This window comes from Stegostoma tigrinum, chromosome 1 (assembly GCF_030684315.1).
Source record: "Stegostoma tigrinum isolate sSteTig4 chromosome 1, sSteTig4.hap1, whole genome shotgun sequence".
NCBI classification, from domain to species: domain Eukaryota; kingdom Metazoa; phylum Chordata; class Chondrichthyes; order Orectolobiformes; family Stegostomatidae; genus Stegostoma; species Stegostoma tigrinum.
Genome location: NC_081354.1, coordinates 189177341 through 189203106, shown reverse-complemented (window position 1 = coordinate 189203106; position 25766 = coordinate 189177341). Strand labels below are relative to the sequence as shown.

At 43.3% G+C, this 25766-nt stretch overlaps 1 protein-coding gene across 1 annotated transcript in view; it reads right to left on the bottom strand.

The window, feature by feature from the left end:
* Positions 1-25766, bottom strand: part of LOC125456083 (disintegrin and metalloproteinase domain-containing protein 12-like) — a 223160-nt gene that overhangs the window by 173136 nt on the left and 24258 nt on the right. The window contains exons 8-11 of the mRNA XM_059650791.1: positions 23344-23409; positions 11973-12044; positions 2472-2638; positions 214-298 (exon numbers count right to left, since the gene is read on the bottom strand). Of these exons, the coding sequence (XP_059506774.1) occupies positions 214-298; positions 2472-2638; positions 11973-12044; positions 23344-23409 (390 nt within the window). The remainder of the gene's footprint in view (positions 1-213; positions 299-2471; positions 2639-11972; positions 12045-23343; positions 23410-25766) is intronic.

The following is a 25766-nucleotide window of genomic DNA, read 5'->3' as shown; positions in this document are numbered from 1 at the left end:
AAATATATTGCACCTTGAAGTTCAGGCTGTAATGGCACCAGTTGAAACACTGTGGACACCTCAATGAAGCTGATATTCTCTCACCAAGTTTACTGGTCAGTTCGGCATTAAAGTTATCAAGGGTTAGAGACTCTGATTAATCTACTTTCGTAAACACAGTGTGATAGTCAGTGAATGAGGAACTGAAAAACAAAAGGAAGAATGGGTGCTCACCAAGTTTACTGCTCCAGATTTGTCAAGTGAACATATTCCAGCAAGCATTGCCAAACCATTAACGTCATCGGTAAAAATCCCACCACTGCAAAAGAGAAATCAACATTAGCAGAGCACGTGGTCACTCTGACCAACGCTGTTACAAACAGATGTTGTTGCACACGTGGATGGGTGAGCACCAAGTGTTATGTTGGTTCTAACAATAACTCAGTCTGGTTGCAATGTCCTTCAGGACCGTCACTCATGATCCAACTAGGCCATACGGGGTGAAAGACATTGAAGCCACAGTACTTTATGTGTCTTGTTAGCCTCAAAGCATTTTCCAAATGGTATTCAACATGGAGGAGCATTTAATATTGTAGAATCATTTACTGACTGAAGCACAAAGGAGCTGTTCGCCTTGTTGTGTCATTGTGATGGTCTGCAAGAACAGCGCACCTGGTCTCACTCCCTGCCTTTCCTCTGCAGACATGCAAATGTTTTCTTTTCAAATAATTATCCAATGCAGTTTTTAAACCAAAGTGCAATCTGCCTCCATCACACCATCAGGCAGTGCATTCCAGAACCTAGCCACCCGCTGTGTGAAAAACCTTTTCCTCAGTCACTTTCCATTCTTTGGTCACGCACCTTAAATAGGTGTTTCTCTGGTTCTTATCCCTTCAGCAAATGGAAACACTTTCTTATCCAAATTTCTCATGATTTTCAATAATTGTGAAATTTCTTCTCCAGATTCTATTCTATAAATGGCCCAGCTTCACTAATCTTTCTAAATTCCTCCGTTCCTGGAACTATTCATAAGAATCCTTTCTGAACCCTCTATAATGTATCTTTTCTCAAGTGTGGAAATGAGACTGGGTGGAATTTCACAGTGATGGTATGAAACCTGATAACATAATTGATCAAATGCTGCTTGATGTTATTCCCCTTCAGTTCATCTCTCAAATTTAGCTCTTTTGCCCATATGTGAATAAAGGGAGTAATGATGTGTGGAGCTGAGAGACCTTGGCAAAACCCAAACAATGAACATTAGTGAGTATGTTGTTGCTGAGTGAGTGCTACTTGACATCACTTGGGTTTTGCTTCGGTTTGAATGAGTAAACTGAGTAGACTGATTGAGCAGTAATTAGCAAACTCCGAGTTATTCCCCTGGAGAGATGAATTTAAAACCTTCCTCAACAGCTTGGGGAATTTAAATTCAATACAGTAATCTGTATTTTTCTCAATAATAATATTCATGAAATTCAGATTGCCCTGAAAACCTTTCTAATTCACCCATGTCCTTCAAGGGAGCTACTCTGCTATCCTTCAGAAAGAGTAAGATGGTGTCACAATGATGCGACCTGGAAACTGGAGGAGCAGCACCTCATATTCCGCCTCGGGAGTCTACAACCCAATGGCTTAAATGTGGACTTTACCAGTTTCAAAATCTCCCCACTCCCGGCCTCATCCCATGACCAACCCTCCCTCTCATCCCTGCATCCTAGAACTGGCAAAACCTGTCCACCTTCTCTCCCACCTCACTGCCTCCATCTTTTCTGAAGAAGGGTCGCGACCTGAAACATCAACTTTCCTGCTCCTCTGGTGCTGCCTGACCTGCTGTGTTCCTCCAGCACCACACTGTGTTATCTCTTTATCTGTTCTCGTCTCATGTAACTCATGTAACTCTGTACCCACAATAATGACTAGCATCCCATCTATCACTTTAAACATTCAGCCTTTCCACCACCAGAGCACAGTCACAGTATGTTCAAGAGGCATGAGAGCAACTTGTCAAGACTTCTGTGACATCACCTCCACGACTCAAAACCAATACTACCAAGAGGACAAAGACAACGTGCATATAGGAAAACCACCAAGAGCAAGTTCCCCTGCAAGTCACTAACAGATCCTGACTTGGAAATATAAGATAACAAAGTGTGGAGCTGGATGAACACTGCACAAAAACTTTTGTGCTCCTGAGATGCTGCTTGGCCTGCTGTGTTCACGCAGCTCCACACTTTGTTATCTCGGATTCTCCGGCATCTGCAGTTCCTATTATCTCTGACTTGGAAATATGTTACGTATTTGGTACCTTCATCTTCACAAGGTCAAAATCCTGGATCTCCCCTTCTAACAGCCCTATGGATGTACCAAGACCTCACAGACTGCAGCAGTTTAAGAAGGCAGCTTTATGACCCACCTCAAGGGTAAACAGGGATGGGCAATTAATGTTGGACTTGTCAGTGATGCTGACAGGTGATGATTTATCAGGTACTCACAGGAGGAGCTGGGCATTGTCATTTGGTATTCTTGGTAGAAGGTTCTCCTGCCTCCAAAGGATAAATCGGGATAGTGTCTCTGAAGAATCCTTGTTAACTTCGATTTGGTCTGTAGTCCACACCTCAAGTCCAATCAGGGCAATGCGCAAGTTAAATGGTCTGTAGTACTGGACGGAAATATTAGGAATTCAGATCAGAGAATCACAAAGATTGTACAGTGGTGAAGCTCCATTGTGTCTACACCGGCTCTTCAAATGAGCATCTCACCTAACGAGGAAGGAGCATGGTCAGTGTAAGACTGCAGCAGAATGAGATGAAGACCATTTAAGTTCACAGGATCCCTACAGAGTGGAAACAGGCCATTCAGCCCAACAAGTCCACACCTCCCCTCTGAAGAGCATCCCACCCAGACCCATTCCCCTACTCTTTCCCTGTAACCCAACATTTCCCGTATCTAATCAACCTGATTTACAAACCCCTGGGCACTGTGGGCAATTCATGGCCTGTCCACCTGACCTGTACATCTTTGGACTGTGGGAAGAAACTGGAGGACCCGGAGGAAACCCATGCAGACACGTGGAGAATGTGCACACAGACAGACATGCAAAGGGGGAACTGAACCTGGGTCCCTGGCACTAACCACTGATCCACCGTGCTACCTGTTACTGGCTAAACTGTTGGAATTTGGTTCTCAGTGCAAAGAGGGGCAGAGGGCTTTAACCAGGGTTTACTGCAAGGAGTAAGCTCTCAGGAGTAGGAGGTGGATTGAGAGAGGATAGAAGATGTGGATCAAGAGGCCAACTACAGTGAGACCAGTGGTGAAGTAAAGCCATAAACCACAGCGTGATTGAGTATAGAGGAAGAAGCTGATTGGTGAGTAGGACAGATGAGTATTTCTATTCTTTAAATTAAAAGTCATGTCTTCAGTTTGTGTTTAAGTTTTACATCAGTGTACAAGATCCCCGAAGGAAACAGTGATCATAAAACAATAGAGTTTAGCATTCAGCGTGAGAGGGAGGAATTAGAGTTGGAAACAACTGTGCTTAACTTAAAAAAGAGTAATTACAATGGAACGAGGGCATAGTTAGCTAGAGTGAAATGGGACAGAGAACCAATGGTTGACATTTCAGAAAATAGTTCATGGCTCACAGCAAAGACATAGTTCAGTGAGGAAGAAGGATTCCGGAAAAAGGGATAAACCAATGATGATAACCATAGAAGTTAAAGATAGCATCAAATTAAAAGAAAAAAAATGTGGCAAGGATTAGTGGTGAGCCAGAGAACTGGAACTGTTTTAAAAACCAAAAAGAGACAACAAAAGAAAGAGAGAGAAAATAACCTTTCAGGCTGCATATGCGAGTGTAATCAAAATGAATATACAAGCTTCTTTAAATACATAAGAAGGAAGACAGAGGCCAAGGTGAAGAAAGGCCCTTTAGAAGATGAAGCTGGGGAAATAATAATGGGGAACTAGTAAATGGCAGAAGAGGTCAACAAAAACTTTGCATCAGTCTTCATAGTGGAAGGCATTACTAGCATTTACAAATGGTTAAACATTTAAAAGGCAAAAGGAGGAGAAGAAATAAACACAATAACTATCACTGGATGCGCTGGTGGTAATTTAACGTGTTCACCCAAGGAGCTGGTGCAGGTATGATGAGCTGAATAGCCTCTCCTGCACCACAACACTCTTGTGATTTTCTGATTTCCTGTAATAATCCTTCTGGAAAACTCCCAAATGATTGGAAATGCCAATGTAATGCCGTTATTTAAAAACTAAAGAAGAAAAGAAAGATAATTACGGACCTACTTGTTCAAACGCTGTTGTTGATAAAGGATGTAATAGCATAGCATTTAGAAATAGATAATAGAACCAAGCAGATAAGCATGGTTTCATAAAGGGAAATCATGCCTGACAAATTTACTAGAATTCTTTGAGGAGGAAAAAGTAATATATGTAAAGGGGATGCAGTATATATGGATTTTCAGAATGTACCAAACTTCAGAGTACTTTAGAACATAGAACATAGAACAGTACAGCACAGAACAGGCCCTTCAGCCCACGATGTTGTGCCAACCATTGATCCTCATGTATGCACCCTCAAATTTCTGTGACCATATACATGTCCAGCAGTCTCTTAAATGACCCCAATGACCTTGCTTCCACAACTGCTGCTGGCAACGCATTCCATGCTCTCACAACTCTCTGCGTAAAGAACCTGCCTCTGACATCCCCTCTATACTTTCCACCAAGCAGCTTAAAACTATGACCCCTCGTGCTAGCCATTTCTGCCCTGCTTTGGTTGATCATTCTTCATTGTTCTTGAACTGAGTGGATTAAGTAATGCTATCTCCATTGTGTCATCTTTCAAGTTAAACAGAGTCCCCTTCAGCCCTCTCAGTTTGACAGAAAGGTCCCACTGCTAATTTGGGGATGATCAGAGTGACATGGTCAATAGTTAGCCTTCACCCATTATCACCAACACTGATTATCTGTTCCATTATCTCACTGATGTGTGTGTGGGAGCTTGCATTCTGCAAAGCTAGCTGCTATCAGTTCTACAACATTTAACAGAGACAACACTTTGTAAGATAAAAACTTGAGGTAGTGTAGAGGATTGACTACCTTACAAAAGACAGACAGTTGGGATCAGAGGAGCATTTACAGAATAGCAACCTGTAATTAGTGATGTACCACAGGAATCAGCTTTGGGACTGCAATGATTTATGAAATATATTGACCGCTTGGATAATAAAAGTGAACATACTGTATCCAAGTTTGTGGATGACAGTGAAATAGGTGGGAGCGCAAGTGGTGAGGTTGGCACAAAGTCTGCACGCGTTCAGTGAGCGGGCAAAAACTTAACGGATGAATGTGGTATGGGAAAGTGTCAGGTTTTGTACTTAGGCATGAAGGATAGAGAAGTTGAATATTATTTCAATGGGGAAAGACTGCAGAAAACTACAAGACAGAAGGATAGTAAAATGTAAGGCTGGATGAACACAGCAGGCCAAGCAGCATCTCAGGAGCACAAAAGCTGACGTTTCGGGCCGAAACGTCAGCTTTTGTGCTCCTGAGATGTTGCTTGGCCTGCTGTGTTCATCCAGCCTCACATTTTATTATCTTGGATTCTCCAGCATCTGCAGTTCCCATTATCTCTGATACTACAAGACAGAAGGATTTGGGAGTTCTCATCCATGTATCACAAAAAACTAATATCCAAGTTCAGCAGTTAACAGGGAAGGCAAATGGGATGTAGGCCTTTATTTCAAAGGGAATGGAGTACAAAAGTAGGGGGACTTTGCTAAAACAACTCAAGGCACTAGTCAGACTACAGCTGAAATTCTGTGAGCAGTTTTGTTCCCCATCTTGGAGTATGGTGCACAGTTCTGATTGCCCTACTATAGAAAGGATTTTATTAAATTGGAGAGGGTTCACAAAAGACTTACAAGGATTTTGCCAGGGCTGGAGAGCTCACGAGGAGAGGCTGAATAGCTTTTTTTTTCCCACTGGAGTTTAAGGGATGGCCTTCGAGAGGTTTATAAAATCATACGGGGCATAGATAAGGTGAATGGCAAAGGTCATTTCCCGAGAGTAGGGGAGTTCAAAACTAGTGAGTGCAGGTTTATTCTGAGAGGGGAAAGACTTAAAATGGAATGACTGCCATAGCAAGTGGTAGATACTGGTACAGTTAGAACATTTCAAAGACATTACATGAACAGGAAGGGCTTAGAGTGAAATAGGCTAAACACTGGCAAATGGTACTAGTTTAGTCTGGAGAACCTGGTTGGCGTGGATGAGTTGGGCTGAAGGATCTGATTTCTGCGCTGCATGACTATGACTCTGTAAAAGATAGACTGGCATTGAAGACAGGCCTGAGAAGGTTCACTAGGCTGATATCAGGTACGGAGGGACTATTTTATGACACAAGGTTGAACAGGTTGGGCTGCTGTTATCACTGGAATTTAGAAAAATGAGGGGTGACCTAATTGGACATACAAGTTTATTAAGGGACTTTGCAGAGGAGATGGAGAAAGGATGTTTCCTGTTCTGGGACAGTCTAGGAGCAGAGAGCATAATCTCAAAATAAGAAGTTGTGCTTTTCCAACAGAGATGAAGAGGAATTTCTTCACCTACGGGATAGTAAATCTGTGGAATTATTTTCCACAGAGGGCTGTTGAGGCTGGGTCATCAAAGCTGAGATAGACAGATTTTAATCAGTAAGAAAATCACAAGTTATAGGGAAAAAGGAAAATAGCATTGAGGATTTATCAGATTATCAATGATCTCATTGAATGGCAGAGCAGAATTGATGGGCTGAATGGCCTACTTCTGCTCCTACCTCTTTTGGTCTTATTGCTACTCTCCTGCCATTTTCCCTAGCCGTATCTAGCAGGCTACGTTCAAAATTTTAACAAGGCAGTTAACTGTCAAGCAACATTAACAGAATACTTCTCTACAGCAATGTCTGTTGATAGAAGCCTGACTACTTCATTTCTTTTTATCAATTCTGGTTTGAAGCTTTGAACTGTGAGCTGCAAATGACCTTTGGGCTGTGAGCAGCATCTTGTGTTGAAATAAAAGGGACAAACAAGCTACAGTTTGTTTCTGAGGACAGGCTTAGAAGTTATTTGTAGGTTGGCTATTGATCAAAGGATTCTGCAGACTCTTCAACACTAGGGGAGAATGTATGTTTGGAACAATATCAGACATTTGGATATTAACGAGGTCAGTACCTGGGAACAGGTGTCAGTAACTCTGGGCAAGAACATGACGGAGTGGCTAGAGAGTTTGAACTGGCTTCTAGACTTTGCTCCTGAGAGAAGAACTTTGGCTGTTGATATTGCAGCATGAAGATTTGAAAGTCCTTCCTAATGTCCTACTATCAGCCAATGGGAGTTCCGAGAATAGAAAGTAAGTTATAAGCGTTTCTGAAATTCCTCAAAGTGAACTGAAAAGTTGGCCCTGATCGATATCTTCAGAAAATTAGCCAAGAAGCAGTCATACATACCTGTGGAACAACACATCATGAAAACTACTAACGTAATTTGGCCAGTTTTGTTATTTTGCTTTTTTTAATCCTTTAACTGTGTCTGTTTGTCTGTTTTTTGCATGAAAACAAAGGGTATAGGGCTTAATTATTAGGTATCAATTAGATTACGTTGTTGTTTAATTTTCCTGTGCTAAAGAAACTGTATCATTCATAAATAGTTAAGTATTTTACTTAAGCTGTAAACCCTGTGTCTAGAATTGATTATTCACAGGATCTGGGATTGGTTATTCAAAACATATGGTTAAAAAACATTGAAATCTTCAAAGATTTTGATTTTATTATGTTGCAAATGTACAGGTAGAAGGGCTGATTTGATTTGGCTGTCTGTTGCTGTGTCATCATATTGTCCTGGTCAGTGTCCACTTGTCAACCAATAAGCAGTCTCCTCTAATTCCATGTAAATATTAGTATTCTCCTCGAATTGGTTTTCTTAAAGTACAATACCCAGGAATTGTCCACACCTGAGGCTGAACTAATATTTTACATAAATTTGGCATAACCCTCCTGCTGTTGTACTCTATATCACTATTAATAAAATTGAGGATACTGTATCCCTTATTAACTGCTCTCTCCAACTGTCCTGCCACCATCAAAAATTTGTATTCATAAACTCCCAGGTCTGTCTGCTCTTGCATTGTCTTTAGAGTTGTGCCTTTGTCTCTGCTTGTTCTTCCCACCAAAATTAACCACTTCAAATTTCTCCACACTGACTTTCATCTGCCAACTACCTGCCCATTGCGTCAACTTGTCAATGCCCTTTTTGAAGTTCTACAATGTCCTCCTCACATTTAGTTATGTTTCCAACTCTTGTAGAATCTGTAAGTTTTAAAACTGTGCCCTGACCACCATGATCAAGATAACACAGCACCAATCCTTGTGGTACACCACTGGTCACAGACCTACAGTCTGAAAAGCAACCCTCCACCATCATCGTCTGTCTTCTGCTTTTGGGCCAGTTCTGTATCCGTATAGCTATTCTCCCTGAATTCCATGTGATCTAACCTTGCTATCCAGTCTACCATGAAGAACCTTGTAAAACGCCTTACCGAAGTCCATACAGATCACATCCACTGCTCTGTCCTCTTAGTTATTTCTTCAAAAAACTCAATCAAGTTTCCCATGCACAAAGCCATGCTGTTGTATCAATCACTGCTATCTTGAAGAAATCAATTCAGACTGATCATCTGGCAGACCTAGGCACCGGAAAAGGTAATGGCAGAAACAATCTTATCACGTCTGCAAAGTCCTCTTCACTAACATCTGGGGGTTAGTGCCAACATTGGGATAGCTGTCCCATAGACTCAGCAACAACCTGATATAGTCATGCTCACGGAATCATACCTTACAGGCAATGTCCCAAACACCACTAGCAGGACAAAGTGGTGGTGGTACAGTGGTATACAGTCGGGAAGGAGTTGCACTGCAAATCAATAACATTGGCCGTAAGACCATAAGACATAGGAGTGGAAGTAAGGCCATTCGGCCCATCAAGTCCACTCCACCATTTAAATCATGGCTGATGGGCATTTCAACCGCACTTCCCTGCACTCTCCCCGTAGCCCTTGATTCCTTCTGAGATCAAGAATTTATCAATCTCTGCCTTGAAGACATCCAACGTCCCGGCCTCCACTGCACTCTGCGGCAATGAATTCCACAAGCCCACCACTCTCTGGCTGAAGAAATGTCTCCTTATTTCAGTTTTAAATTTACCCCCTCTAATTTTAAGGCTGCGCCCACGGGTCCTAGTCTCCCCGCCTGATGGAAACAACTTCCCAGCGTCCACCCTTTCTAAGCCATACATTATCTTGTAAGTTTCTATTAGATCTCCCCTCAACCTTCTAAACTCTAATGAGTACAATCCCAGGATCCATAGCCATTCATCGTACATTAAACCAACCATTCCAGGGATCATCCGTGTGAATCTCTGCTGGACACGCTCCAGGGCTAGTATGTCCTTCCTGAGGTGTAGGGCCCAAAATTGGACACAGTTTTCTAAATGGGGCCTAACTAGAGCTTTATAAAGCCTCAGTAGCACATCGCTGCTTTTATATTCCAACCCTCTTGAGATAAACGACAACATTACATTCGCTTTCTTAATCATGGACTCTACCTGCAAGTTAACCTTTAGAGAAACCTGGACCAACACTCCCAGATCCCTTTGTACTTCTGCTTTACGAATTTTCTCACCGTTTAGAAAATAGTCCATGCCTGTATTCTTTTTTCCAAAGTGCAAAACCTCACATTTACTGCAGCTGGCAGATTGGAAATTGAATTTCATCAGCCATTTCCTGGGCTCTGGACCTCATGAAGTTTCATGGCTTCAGATTAAACATGGACACAGAAACATTTTGCAGATTACCACACACCATCCTCCCTGTGCTGATGAATCAGTACTCTTCAATGTTAAACAACACTTGGTGGAAGCAATGAGGATGGTGAGGGCGCACAATGTGCTCTGGGTGGGGGATTTCAATGTCCACCACCAAGAGTGGCTCAGCAACAGTACTACTGATCGAGCTGGTCGGCTCCTAAAGGACATAGCTGTTGGCTGGGTCTATAGCAGGTGGTGAGGGAACCAACAAAAGGGAAAAATATACCTGACCTCATCCTTTCCAATCTGCCAGCTGCAGATGTGTCTGTCCGTGACAGTATCGGTAAGAGTGACCATCGCACAGTCCTTGTGGAGACAAAGTCCTACCTTCACACTGAAACCCTCCACTGTGCGGTGTGGCACTAACACCGTGCCAAATGGGTCAGACTTCAAACAGATCTAGCAACACAAGACTGTGCATCCATGAGGCGCTGTGGGCCACCAACAGCACAAAATTGTACTCCAGCACAATCTGTAACCTCATGGCCCAGCATATTCCCCACTCAATCATTACCATCAAGCCAGGGGATCAACCCTGCAGGACGATATGCCGGAAGCAGCACCAAACCAACGTGGTGAAAATACCAAACAGGACTACTTGCATGACAAACAGCGTGAGCAGCAAGTGATAGACAGAGCTAAGCAATCAATGGATCAGTACTAAGCTCTGCAGTCCTGCCACGTCCAATGCGTACACGGCATTGAGGCTCCTGAGCCCAGTTGCTATTCAGCACCAGGCCAAGCCATCTTCAGCAACTTCATTAATGGCCTTCTGTCCATCATAAGGTCAGAACTGGGATGTTCATTGATGATTGAACAATGTTCAGCTCCATTCGTGACTCCTCAGATACTGAAGCAGTCCGTGTTCAAATGCAACAGGATCTGGACAATATCCAGGCCCGGGCTGACAAGTGGCAAGTGACATTTGTGCCACACAAATGCCAAGCTATGACCATCACCAATAAGAGCAATCCAACCACTGTCCCTTGATGTTCAATGGTGTTACCATCACTGAATCCCCCTCTATCAACATCCTGGGGTTATGACTGATTAGAAACTCAACTGGTCTTGCCAAATGAACACAGTGATTACAAGAATAGGTCAGAAGTTGGGAACACTGCAATGAGTAACTCACCTCCTTCTCTCCCCAAAGCCTGCCCACCATCTACAAGGCACAAGTCAGGAGTGTGATGGAGTACTCCCCACTTGCCTGGATGGGGGCAGCTCCTACAACACTCAAGAAGCTTGATACCATCCAGGATAAAGCAGCCGCTTGATTGGCACCACATCCACAGGCATCCACTCCCTCCACCACCGATGCTCAGTAGCAGCAGTGTGTACTATCTACAAGGTGCACTGCAGAAACTCACCAAAGATCCTTAGACAGCACCTTCCAAACTCATGACCACTTCCACCTAGGAGGACAAGGGATAGCTAATACATGGAATCACCACCCTGCAAGCTCCCCTCCAAGCCACTCACCATCCTGACGTGGAAATGTATTGTTGTTCCTTCACTGTCACTGCGTCAAAATCCTGGAATTCCCTCAGTAATAGCTTTGTGGGTCTATAGCAATTCAAGAAGGTAGTTCACCATCCCTTCTCAAGAGTGACTAGGGAGGGATATTAACAATGCTAGGGAGCCAGTGACATCCAAATCCCACAAATGAATAAAGAAAAGGTATGAGTACAACCAGTGGAAAGTTTCTGCCTGAGTTCCATTGAGCAAATTGTGTTAGGAGGCTTTTGAAAGGTGTAGGTGGCAGAAAATAAACATTACTTTTCGGTCAGAGTAGAAAGCAAAACTGAAAATGTCTGACCCGTTGTGCATTGAAAGAATCATTTAGATTCAGAGGTCAGGTAAATCAGTCTTGTGTAATGGGGTTGAAGCACAGATGCTTTAGAAACTTGAGATGAAATCCTTAGCAACTTTGTGTGGAGCTGGATCATTGAGAGACTACAATACCATATTTAATGTCAGCTTCATTCTCATCAGCTCATAGCAGGGGCAGTCATTAACAGGGGAATGGAGGAGAAAGGTTAAGTGGACAGCAGTGTGAACAGCCGCTGTACTCACCATATCTATTGCATTTGCAATAAGCACCAGTCGTTGCTTGACAGATTCAATATCACTTTCCAAATTCTGATACTAAAAGGGAACCAAATGCTTAGTGACAATTCAGTGAGCAAAATAACTCTACCCACACTCCCCTTGATCGCAAGCAATTTCGCACAATCCCAATTACAATCCCAATGTCCTTAACCATGATCCCAATATTCCTGACCACAATCCAACTGATCCAAACCACAACCTCAAAGTCCTTGACTACAATCCCAATGATTTTGACCACACTCCCAAATTCCTGATTACGTGATCGTTGCCAAAATCCCAATGTTCCTGACCACACTCCCAATGGCCTGAGTCCAGTCATAGAAATAGAAATCATAGATTCCCTCCACTGCGGAAAAAGGCCATTCGGCCTATTGAGTCTGCACCGACCATCCAAACAGCTTCAACCCAGACCCAGCCCCTAACCCTAACCCCATAACCCTGCATTACCGTGGCTAACCCATGTGACCTGCACATCCATGGACACTAGTAGAGAATTTAGCATGGCCAATCTACCTAACCTGCAGGTCCTTGGACTGTGGGTGGAAACCAGAGCATCTAGCAGACACCCACCGAGACATAGGGAGAAAGTATAAAGTCCTTGCAGTCACCCAAGGCTGGAACTGAACCCAGATTCCTGGCACTGTGAGGCAGCAGTGCCAACTACTGAGCCACCCTGCAGCTCAATCCAAATTGTCTGAACATAATTCCAATGTTCCAAACACATACCCATTGTCCTGGCCATAACACCAATATCTTAAACTCAATCCCAACCTCCTGACCACAATTGCAATGTCCCAACCACAATCCCATTGTCCTGGCCACAACACCAATGTCCCTGGTGACAATCCCAAAGACTCAACCATAATCCAACTGATTTTAACCATATCCTCAAGGTCCTTGACCAAAATCTCAATGATTCTGAAGTCCCAACCACATTCTCATGATCACTGCTGTAATCCCAATACCCCTAACTACAATTCCATTGTCTCAATTATAACCCCAATGTCCCAATCATAAACTATTGTGGATCTTGGCCACAAGCCACAATTGATATCCAAACCCTTTTGGAACGTTTCACATGGCTCTACTTCCACCTATTTTCCTTTCAGAATGTGCATTCCAAATCAGAATGACTAACAGAATAATTCCTTATCTTTATTTGTACTTAAAACAAAGATAGATAGGTTTTTGATTTTTAAGCTGATCAAGGTTTGCTTAAGAAACCTTGTAGGGTGGCACAGTGGCATGGGGTTAGCACTGCTGCCTCACAGCACCAGGGACCTGGTTTGATTCCACCCTGGGGCGGGTCTGTGTGGAGTTTGCATGTTAATCGAATCATAGAATCCCTACAGGCCAAAGCTAACTCATGTCCCCTTTTTGCCCTCCTGATTTCTCTTTGAAGAGTACTCCTTCTCTCTCTGTATTGCTGAAGGGATTCACTTGATCCCTTACATATGCTTCCTACTTCTTCTTGACCACAGCCTCAACATCTCTAGTTATCCAGTGTTCACTGCACTTACCAGACTTGCCTTCCACAGTTACAAGTACATACTGTCACTGAACTCTCATTATCCTACTTTTGAAAGCTTCCCACTTGCCAGCCATCCCTCTACCTGTGTGGAAACGAGCCCTTCAGCCCAACAAGTTCACATTGACCCTCAGAGCACCCACCAAACCCATCCCTCTATAACCCACCTAATTGACACATCCCTGAACACTATGGGCAATTTAGAATAGCCAAACCACCTAGCTGGCATGTCTTTGGACTGCAGGAGGAAACCAGAGCACCCAGAGGGAACCCACGCAGATATTTTCTTAAACAATGGCACAACTTTAACCAACCTCCAGTCTTCCGGAACTTCACCCAGTGACTAAAGATGAAGCAAATATCTCTGCAAGGGCCTCTGCAATTTCTTCCCCAGCCTCCCACAACGTCCGAGAATGGACTTGATCAGGCCCAGGGGATTTAGTCACCTTAATGTGCTTTACTTCCTTGCCTGTTTAAATGCACGTAGATCCTGTCTCTTAGAATCCCCTCCAACAACTTACCCATTACCATCATCAGATTCACTGGTCTGTGGTTCCTGGGCATTTCCTTGCAGCCTTTCTTAAACAATGGCACAACATCATTAGCCACCCTCCAGTCTTCCAGCGCCTCCCCCATAGTTATCAATAATATAGATATCTCTGCAAGGAGCCCTGCAATCTCTTCCTTAGCTTCCCACAAGTTCTGGGATATACCTGATCAAGTCCAGGGATTTATCTACCACTCTGCGTTTAAGGCCTCCAGCACCTCCTCTTCTGTAATGAGAACTTTTTTCAAGGTATCATCATTTATTTGCCCAAGTTCCTGAGCTTCCATGTCTTTGTCCACTGAAAATACTGATGCAAAATATTTGTTTAGTACCTCATCCATCTTCTGTGGTTCTATAAATTGACAATCTCATTGATCTTTTAGGGACCCTATTCTCTCTCTAGTTACTCTTTTACCCTTAATATACTTGTAGGATCTCTTAGGATTCTCTTTAACCTCATTTGCCAAAGCTAACTCATGTCCCCTTTTTGCCCTCCTGATTTCTCTTTGAAGAGTACTCCTTCTCTCTCTGTATTGCTGAAGGGATTCACTTGATCCCTTACATATGCTTCCTACTTCTTCTTGACCACAGCCTCAACATCTCTAGTTATCCAGTGTTCACTGCACTTACCAGACTTGCCTTCCACAGTTACAAGTACATACTGTCACTGAACTCTCATTATCCTACTTTTGAAAGCTTCCCATTTGCCAGCCATCCCTCTACCTGTGAGCAGTCTCTCTCAATAAACTTTTGAAAATTGCTGTCTAACACTTTGGCTACCCCAGTTAATACTGTGGGAGTTGAAACCCCTACTATTAATACCTTATTACTTTTACACTTATCTATATATTTGCCTACATTTCTATCTTTCCATCTCTCCTTGGCTGTTTGGGAGTCTATAGAACACTCCCAGAAAAATGATTGCCCCATTTTTATTTTTAGGTTCTACCCATATAGCCTCATTTCAGGTTCATTCTCAGATATCATCCCACCTTACTGCAGTATTTCACTCTTTGTTCAATATTGCAACACACCTCCCCATTTACACCCCTCCCTGTCTCACTTCTAAGATTCTATACCTGACAATATTGACCTGCCGGATCTGTCCTTCCTCAATCATGTCTCCATGATGGAAATGATGTCACATCCTCATCTGTTAATCACCAGACTCAGCTTATCATCCTTACAAGATCCCTTACATTGAAATAAATACAGCCATGCCAAGCTCCCTTGTATTGTCTCTGATGAAGGATCTAGGCCCGAAACGTCAGCTTTTGTGCTCCTGAGATGCTGCTTGGTCTCTGTGTTTATCCAGCTTCACAGTTTGTTCCCTTGTATTGTCGCTTGATTATACAGAGTCCGCCTGTCAGTCTCACTTGGCTTTTCTTCTAAATATTTTTTGCACATCACCGACTATTATACCTCCACTCTGTATCCCACCATCGCTACCAAAATAGTTTTCACCCCAACAAACACAAAAGAAAGCTGCTCTGCAAGAACGATTTTCCTCTGTACTGCTGTTCACGTGAAACTTCTGACTGTATGATGGAGGTCATTGATGAAGCAGCTGAAAATGTTTGGGCCTATGATACTACCCTGAGGAGCTCCTACACAGATGTCCTAGTCCTTTGTTTCAGAGATAATGGGAACTGCAGATGCTGGAGAATCTGAAATAACAAGGTGTAGAGCTGGATGAACACAGCAGGCCAAGCAGCATCAGAGGAGCAGGAAAGCTGACATTTCTGAATTTCTGAAGAAGAGTCTAAGCCTGAAACGTCAGCTTTCCTGCTCCTCTGATGCTGCTTGGCCTGCTGTGTTCAGCCAGCTCTACACCTTGTTGTCCTAGAACTTGACATGGCTGACTTCCAACAAGTACAACTATCTTCCTCTGTGGTATGACTCCAAGCAGTGGAGAGTTTACTCCACGATTCTAATTGTTTCCGGTTTTGTTCAGGTTCATAGAAGATAGGAGCAGGAATCGGCCATTCAACGCCGCGAGCGTGCTCTGCCATTCAACATGATTGTTAGAACATAGAACATTACAGCACAGTACAGGCCCTTCGGCTCGATGTTTTGCCGACCTGTCATACCGATCTCAAGCCCATCTAACCTACACTATTCCATGTAATTCCATATGCTTATCCAATGACGACTTAAACGTACCTAAAGTTGATGAATCTACTACTGTTGCAGGCAAAGCGTTCCATTCCCTGACTACTCTCTGAGTAAAGAAACTACCTCCGACATCTGTCCTATATCTTTCACCCCTCAATTTAAAGCTATGCCCCCTCGTGCTCGCCGTCACCATCCTAGGAAAAAGGCTCTCCCTATCCACCCTATCTAACCCTCTGATTATCTTATATGTCTCAATTAAGTCACCTCTCAACCTTCTTCTCTCTAATGAAAACAGCCTCAAGTCCCTCAGCCTTTCCTCGTAAGACCTTCCCTCCGTACCAGGCAACATCCTAGTAAATCTCCTCTGCACCCTTTCCAAAGCTTCCACATCCTTCTTATAATGCAGTGACCAGAACTGTACACAATACTGCAAGTGCGGCCGCACCAGAGTTTTGTACAGCTTCAGATTGTGGCTGTTCATTGAGCTCCGTACCTTAATTCTGCCCTATCCCCATATCCCTTGATTCCTTTAGTCACAACAGCTATATTTACCTCCTTGAAAATACATAATGTTTTGGTCTTAGCCACTTTCTTCAGTAGTGAATACCACAGGCTCACCACTCTCTGTGTGAAAATATTTCTCCTTATCTCAGTCCTACAAGATTTACCTCTTACCCTTAAACTATAATCCCTGGTTCTGAATTCCCCCAGCTTTGGGAACATCCTTCCTTCTAATCTGTCTAGTCCTGTTAGAACTTTATAGATTTTTGTGAGATTCCACCCCTCCCCCATTCTTCTAACTTCCACTGAACGCAATCCGAACTGACTCAATCTCTCTTCATACATCAGTGCTGCCAGCCCATAGATCAATTTAGCAAACTTTTGTTGTACACCCTCTATAGTAAGAACATCCTTCCTCAGGTAAACAGACCAAAACTGCACACAACATTCCAGATGTGCCCTTACCATTGCCCTGTATAATTGCAGCAAAATATCCTTGTTCCTGTGCTCAAATCCTCTCACTATGAAAGCCAACATACAGTTTGTCTTCTTTACTGCCTGTTGCGCCTGTGTATTTACTTTCAGTTACTAGTGCACATCACCCAGGTCTCACTGAACATTCCCTCCCCCCAATCTACAGCCATTCAAATATATACTAATGTCTTAAATGGGATTTTGGTTGAAAGCCTTCTGAAAGTCCAAATAAACTATATCTACTAGCTTCCCTGGTCAACTCTAGTAGTTACATCCATGAAGAACTCCTGTAAGTTTGTTAAATATTTAGCTTTTGTAAATCAATGTCGATCCTATCTGGTTCTACCACTGTTTTCTAAGTGCTCTGTTATAAAATCTTTGATAATAGATTCTACCATCTTCTTTACTACCAACATTAGACTCACTGGTCTGTGATTTTCTGTTTTCTTCCATCTCCCTTTTTAAATAGTGGGGTTACATTAGCTACGCTCCAATCTGTAGGAATTCTTCCAGAGTCTAAGGAATCTTGGAAGCTGGCCACCAATGCATCCACTACTTCTAGGGCCACTTCCTTAAGTTCTCTGGGATGTAGAGTATCTGGGGATTAATCAGCCTTCAGTCCCAACAATCCCCCCAACACTATGTCTTTATCAATACAGATTTCTTTAGTTGCTTCCTCTCACTAAATTCTGTGTTCCCCATATTTCTGCTACATTATTCATGTCTTCCTTTGTGAAGACAAAAGCTAAGTATGATTTCAATTCATCAGCCATTTCTTTCTTCCTCATTATAAATACCCCCATTTCTGACTGTAAGGGACATACATTAGTTTACACCAATTGCTTTCTCTTTACATAACTATAGAATATTTTACAGTTAGTTCTGACATTCTCCGTGAGCTTATTCTCAAACACTTTTCTCCCCTTTCATTATCAATCCCCTGGTCCTACTTTCCTGACTTCTAAACTGCGCCCAATCCTCAGGTCTGCAGGCATTTAGCATCTAATACTATCTCCAACTTCCCTCCTAAGCCATGGTTTGGCCATTGTCACTTTGCACTCTTATACAGGGAGTGAACAACATTTTAGCTCATCCATTCCTTCTTTGAATGTTTGCCATTGCCTATCTGCTGCCTTTCCTTTCAGTTACATTTCCCAGTCTGTCACAGCCAACTCATGGCACATACCATCATAGTTTCTCTTATTCAGTTTCAAGACCATACTCTGAATCGACTACCTCATTGTCCATCTTGATGAAGAATTCTATCATATTGTGGTCACTCCTCTCCAAGGTGTATCTCACAACTACAATATCAATTATTCCTTTCTTATAGCATTATATCCATTCTACAGGGTCTCCTTCTTCACTTGCAAAGAAAGATAAAACCTTGTCTGTAGAGCAATGCAATATCCGGTCTAAGATAACCTGTTTTCTAGTTGGTTCCTCAACATATTAGTCCAGCAAACATCTCATAGGAATTCCTCTGGGAATTCCTCCTCCATGGTATTGTGACCAAAGTGATTTGCCCAATCTATATGCAGATTAAAGGCACCCATAATTACAGATTTCCTTTTACCGCATGCATCTCTGACTTCCTGTTAAACACCGTCCCCAACATCACACCACATATACCATCCCCACTAACGTTTTCTGCCTCTTGGACAATTCAACCCATATAGATTTTACAACAACAACAACAAAAACAGAATTTGCTGCAAAAGTTCAGCAGGCCTGGCAACATCTGTGAAGAAAAAAAAATCAGAGTTAGCGTTTCGGGTCTGGTGACCCTTCCTCAGAACTCAGTAGTTAAAGTGTAGTTTGTTTGAGCTAGAGCCAGAAGGTACTCCACAAATAAGGTTTTGGCCAGCAAGAGGTAGCTGATTGATCTGTGGACTAGTGAATAGCTCTTGTTGAAAAAGGCTTTCTATTTGTCAATAACTATGCCATTCGTTCTCAGATAGTTATAAGCAAGTTCTGAAAAGCCATCTGATCTACACCCTCTCAGGAATTCTCTCTGTTCTCTGCAGGAAAACTCAGTTTAAATCTGAAAAAATGTTTACCTATCTTCTAGCAGTTGCGGTAAGTAGTGATTTTTAATTAACCAGTCAAGAATCATCCTTTAAGTGCAAACCACCCTCCCTGTGCCTCCCGCAAACCAACGAAAGCTTCCAAAGAAGGAAGACTGAGAAGCAACATTCTAATTGGCATAAGGACCATCTCAGCAAATCCTGTCCACAGGGGCCAATCAATTGTTCGGCACGTGCGAGTGTGTGTGCGTGTGTGTGTGTGTGTTTGTGTGTGCATGCGTGCGTGTGTGTGAAAGTGTGTGTGTGTGTGTGTGTGTGTGTGTGTGTGTGTGTGTGTTTGTGTGTGTGTTTGTGTGTGTGTGTGTGTGTGTGTTTGTGTGTGTGTGTGTGTGTGTGTGTGTGTTGTGCACGCACGCGCACATACATGCTTAAGCAGAGGTTTATAAAGGAGCCATAGTGTAGTTATTTGTAATAAATAAACTTTCTTGTTCTGTACAGAAACCCTGCCATTGCCTTCTGTCAACATGCATCTAAAAGGTAGGTAAATTGGGGAATCCCAAATCCTTTTTACAATCCTTAACTCTTGTGACAACTCTGGGAATAGCAAGGTTTGATTTCTGGCATGCTTCTCCTGTTGGTTGTGACACTGGGAGTTTATGTTTTTGGGCAGCTGCAGTCTGGGAAGGTGAGGAGGGAGTTTGTTTACTCATGAGCTGCAACTCACATCTTTTCAGGATAATGAAACCAGGAACCATCAGTCAATTCAAGTTGGAGCTGGATGGCCACTTGAAGACGATTAAACAGCAAGGCGACAGGGAATGAGTGTAGAAATGAGAGTGATTGGATTGCCCTGCATACAGCCAGCATAGACTTGAAAGCCCAAATAGTCATCAAATGACTACAGACACAAAGCAGCCAGGAGACCTGGGATATTGTTCTCAAAACACAACCTGGATATGCTGCTGCTTACATCAGGAGGAACATCCGACTCCCACCAGACCACAGACCTTGCCCATGGCCAAGAAGAGGCTGTGACAACAGTTTGCTGTGGGAGCAAGCATGTACAGGAATACTGCCAAAACCTGATCCACAGTTCATTGTTTTGACCAACCGCGTCTGGCAAAAAAAAATGAGGCTTGCATACTCAGCGTACAAGCAACAAGCTGAGCATCTAGTGGAGACAGGATGCATGCGACACCTCGCCCTTGGAGGACAACAGTTCCTGGTCATTGATGTAACTGTTAATCTGTAAGGACACCACTTCACCTCCTCGCAATTTCCCTCTTGCCTTTTTATAAACGGACACACAACACCTGAGAGATACTCAAAACTGGGATCAGGAGCCCATTACTTCTTGGCATTCATCCCCTGGGGGAGAGGGCTAGGCAGTTAGCCTGGGCGCCTTGGATCTACCGTCCCCTTGGTACTGCCCCCCCACCAAAGCAGAAGTTCAAATCTCCAGAATGCTGTGGTTTGGTTGGAAAGTCTTGCAAAATGGTGCTTCATGTTTTTAGATGCTGAAGATTTGGTTCATGGAAAAATATTAGAATCATAGAATTTTAAGGTACAGAAGGAGGCCATTCAACCCATTATGCCTGCACCAGCTCCCAAAAGAGCTACACAGCTAGCCCCACTCTCCAGTCCTACCTCTACAGCTCTCTAACTTCATCCCTTTCAAATATATATCCAGCTCTCTTTTGAAACTTGTCATGGAATCTGCCTCCACCACTCTCCCAGCAATGTGTTCCAAATCCCGCAATTCTCTGAGTAAAGAAGTTTCTCCACATCTTACTCCTAGCTCTCTTGCTAACAATCTTTAGGCTGTGAATATTGGAGAATGAAGTAGGAATCTGGGACCAACAGCAATCTATGGAATGGGCGCCGGATGCAAAGCAGGCATTGTGCCATTATTTGGAGCTCCTTAAGAAGGATGCATCAGCCATGACCAAATAAGGAAGGATGGTATTAAATAAAACGACGCACTATACCAATCTGCAAACATTAGTAGCGGGTCAAAGGGTTGAACAGATGTTAAGAATCGGTAAAGTATAAGTAAAAGAATAATAAAGAAGCAGAAAAAGTTTGAGAAAATAAGAGAAAGCCGGTGAGTAATATAAATGTAGATAGTAAGAGTTTCTATAAGTATTTGAATAAGACATGGGCAACTAAAGCTAATGGTCCTCCAGAAAGGAGCAATAATAGAAAAAGAAGCAATAATAGAAAACAAAGAAATGGAAGAGGTTTTGAACAAGTGTTTTGAGTCCATCTTCACAGCAGGAGACTTCCTAACTGTAGCTGAAAATTAAGAGGTGATGGGGAGAATGATTGTAAACAATAACCATGACTAGATTGAGAAGCATAGGAAAGCTATTGGGCCTAAAGGCTGACAAGTCCCAAAACTGCTTTAGATTCCGGAAGAGTGCCAGCAGATTGTAAAATAACCAATATTTCACCTTTGTTCAAGAAAGGAGAGAAGCAGAAAATTGAATAATTGTAGGCCACTTAGCCTAGTACCTATCAAATGGAAGATGCTAGAAAGGAGCATGTGGTTAAATCTGTTTTTGGTTAAGTCTAAACTACGCTGAGTTTTTCACTGAGAGGCCTGGTGAGATTTCTCTGCATTATCTTACCAAACCCAACCTCATTAACCACTTACCATGACGCCGCACCCCCCCCCACCCCGCCACTGCATCCCTCTCATTTGATTTTAGCCCCATCTTAACACATGTTATTCCCAGAACAACCAGATATCTGCCAAAGACTGACATCCATTGCACCCATGCCATCTTTGAGAGGTTACAGTGTACCCAGGCAAGAGATGGCAATCCGGCACTGCCCCTCACCAACAAAGCCATGCTGCCCACAGCTGAAAAACATCATGGCTGACACTCGCTCATACATACTCCTCGCTTTAGTGACTATGTAACTATCAGATCACACAGTTAACCTGTCATTTTTGGCTTGATTTCTCACTCACTCTCTCTGTTTTCCTAACAAACTACAAACTGCAGAAACAATGAGTTTATACTTTGTCTCCTGCCCAGTATACGCTCTTGGTCATAAAACTGGTTCCTGAGCAGCCTCCTGCAGTGCCACAATGATGCCACCCAAAGGTTGCAAGAACAGCAACTCATATTCCGCTTGGGAACCCTGCAGCTCAATGGTATCAATGTGGACTTCACAAGCTTCAAAATCTCCCCTTCCCCCACTGCATCCCAAAACCAGCCCAGTTCTTCCTCTCCCCCCACTGCATCACAAAACCAGCCCAGCTCGTCCCCTCCCCCCACTGCATCCCAAAACCAGCCCAGCCTGTCTCCGCCTCCCTAACCTGTTCTTCCTCTCACCCATCCCTTCCTCCCACCTCAAGCCGCACCTCCATTTCCTACCTACCACCTCATCCCGCCTCCTTGACCTGTCCATCTTCCCTGGACTGACCTATCCCCTCCCTACCTCCTCACCTATACTCTCCTCTCCACTTATCTTGTTTTCTCTCCATCTTCAGTCCACCTCCTCCTCTCTCCCTCTTTATCACCATCCCCCTCTCTGTTGAAGGGTCTAGGCCTGAAACGTCAGCTTTTGTGCTCCTGAGATGCTGCTTGGCCTGCTGTGTTCATCCAGCTCCACACTTCATTATCTCAGATTCTCCAGCATCTGCAATTCCCATTATCTCTATGTCCTAATGGCTAGCTTTCCTTGAATCCCATGTGATCTAACCTTGCTAATCATGTGGAATCTTGTTGAATGCCTTACTGAAGTCTATGTAGACAACGTCTACTGCTCTGCTTTCTTCAATTTCCTTTGTCACTTCTTCACAAAATGCAATCAAGTGAATGATTATGAGAAGTGATGGTGTTCTGAGGAAGGGTCACCTGACCAGAAACGTTAACTCTGTTTTCTCCTCCACAGCTGCTGCCAGACCTGCTGAGCTTTTCCAGCAAGTTTGTTTTTCTTCATGAGAAATGATGGAATTTGTCAACTGCCCTTGGTCTTCCCTTCCACGCTCTTCAGCCTTTTAAAAACCAAAGGGTGACGTTAATCTGCATCTCCTGTTTCTTCTCCTTCCTTCCCAGTCTAGTTCCTGGTTCTGTACTGTCAGTCCTAGTTAGGCCTCAGCCACTGAAGAAGATATGTTCAGAAACTCACCAATGCATTGTCCGCCACGAACACTATCTCTAGATATCTTGTCTCTTTGAAGACATCCCTTTTTACCTGGAAAAGGACAAAATCTCAGTCAGTTTGAGGTGAAATTGTAAAAGATTCCTGGTTGAAAGGGAACAACACAGAAGCTGAGTCAGAAACGTGATCTGTCTTTACAAAATTGGACGCAAAATTGTACAAGGTGGCTCCCAGAAGTCACATGATGGCTCGTGTTGACTCAATACTACCATAAAAGCAGACAGACTTGCTTGTTATCTCAACTAAAATTAAAAAAAGAACTGTGAGTGCTGGAGATCAGACACAAAAACAGTAATTGTTGGAGAAAATCAGCAGGTCTGGTAGCATCTGTGGGAAGAGGGCAGAGTTTCTGCCCAAAGATGCTGCCAGACCTTCTGAGTTTCCCCAGCAATTTTTTTTTTGGTGTGTTATCTCAGTGTCAATCACAAAATCTTTTACTACTTAAGTTGGAAAATTCCTGCCAATTTATCAGTTTACTCAACATCCTGCAGAGAGGTGGATGGGCACAGGGCCATCCACTTTACTGGCATCATCACAGAACCATGTCTGCTTTGTATCCAAGTGAGAAAGCCATAAAAGTTACAGTGAACAATATACCTTCAATGTCTCCAACTGGTGACAGCTCACCTATTGTTTATATAGGGTTGCTATGCTAACAGTGGTTAATAAGTACAAACATCAGTCAGCCACATCAATGTCTTGGACAGTGCTGACCTGTGTCAATAAAACAAGCACATCAGATATGTTCTGGCCACAGTGCAGGGGTCTCAGGGCCCCCACCCAGACAAAAGAGAGAAAATCAAAGATAGCATAAATCTTGGAAAAGCAAATAGAAGAAATACAAAGAACAGTTACAAAAATAAAGTACAAAAAGAAATTGCAAAGTTTATTACAATCATAAAACTTTCTACAATTGTGTGAGGAGTCTGAGCATAGTCAGGAGAAAGATGACTGCCTCTTTTTAATTGATTCCTGGGGATGTGGGTGCGGCTTGCTGGGGCAGTTATTATTGTCCATCCCTAGTTGCCCTTGAGAAGGGGCAATTTATTTGGTGTTTGTATATCCATAATTTTGACTCAGCAGAAGTAAGAAACGGCCATATATTACCACGAAAGTGGTGAATGATTTCACAGAATCATAGAATTCCTACAGTACTGAAGCAAGTGATTTAGCCCCTTGAGTCACACCTTCTGAACAGCATTCCCTCCAGACCTAGCCCCAACTCTAATCCATAACCCTACATTTACCATGGCTAATCCATCAAACCTGTACATCCCTGGATACTATGGGGTAATTTAGCATGGCCAATCCACCTAACCTGCACATCTTTGGGCCACAGGAGGAAACCGGAGCACCCAGAGGATACCTACACAGACACGGGGAGAATGTGCAAACTCCACTCAGTCATCCAAGGATGGAATCAAACCCGAGTCCCTGGCGCGGTGAGGCAGCAGTACTAACCACAGAGCCACCGTGCCATCCCTCTCCAATTTGGAAGGGAACCTCCAGGGTCGTGGCATTCCTCAGTATTTGCTGCCCTTGTCCTTCTAGTCTGAAAGTGGTCATGGACTTAGAAGATGCTGTCTGAGAATGGTGTATTTCCGCAATGTATCTTGTCGATGGTACACAATGCTACAACTGGGCATCAGTGATGAAGAAAGTGAATGTATGTGGATATGGTGCCATTCAGCAGGCTGTCTTGGATGGTGTTGAGCTTCTTGAGTAGCATTATAGCTGCAACCATCCAGGTAAGTGAGGAATGTTCCACCACACTCCTGACTTACACCTCACAGATTGTAGAATGGCTCTGGGGAGTCTGGAGTTGAGTTATTGCAGGAATTCTAGTCTCTGAACTGCCCTTGTAGCCACAGTACTTCTGAAGAAGGATTACCAGATTTTTGAAATATTAACTCAGTTTTTGCTCCACAGAGCTGCTGAAATTCTCCAGCAATTTCTGTTTTTGTGTATTTATATGTGGCTAGTCGTGGTCCATTCAGTTTCTGGTCAATAGAAACCCCCAGGATGTCACTAGAGGGGGTTTTAGTGATGACAATGCTATTGAATATCAAGGAGTGACGCATTATGTTTCGGGTTTCCCTTCTCCAGCGCAGCAAGGGATGGGCAATAAATGCTGGCCTAATCAGCGACACACTCATCCCCATGAGTGAATAAAATCCAGAGCAGCCACACTTCTCCTCATTACACACTTTCCTCAAACAATTGCCTTATGTTGGAGATGGTAACTGCCTGGCACTTGTGTGATACGAATGCTAGTTGCCACTTTCCAGTCCAAACCTGGATACTGTCCAGGTCTTGCTCCATTTGGGCATGGACTGCTTTAGAATCTAAGAAGTCACGAATGATACTGAACATTGTGCAAACATATCCCC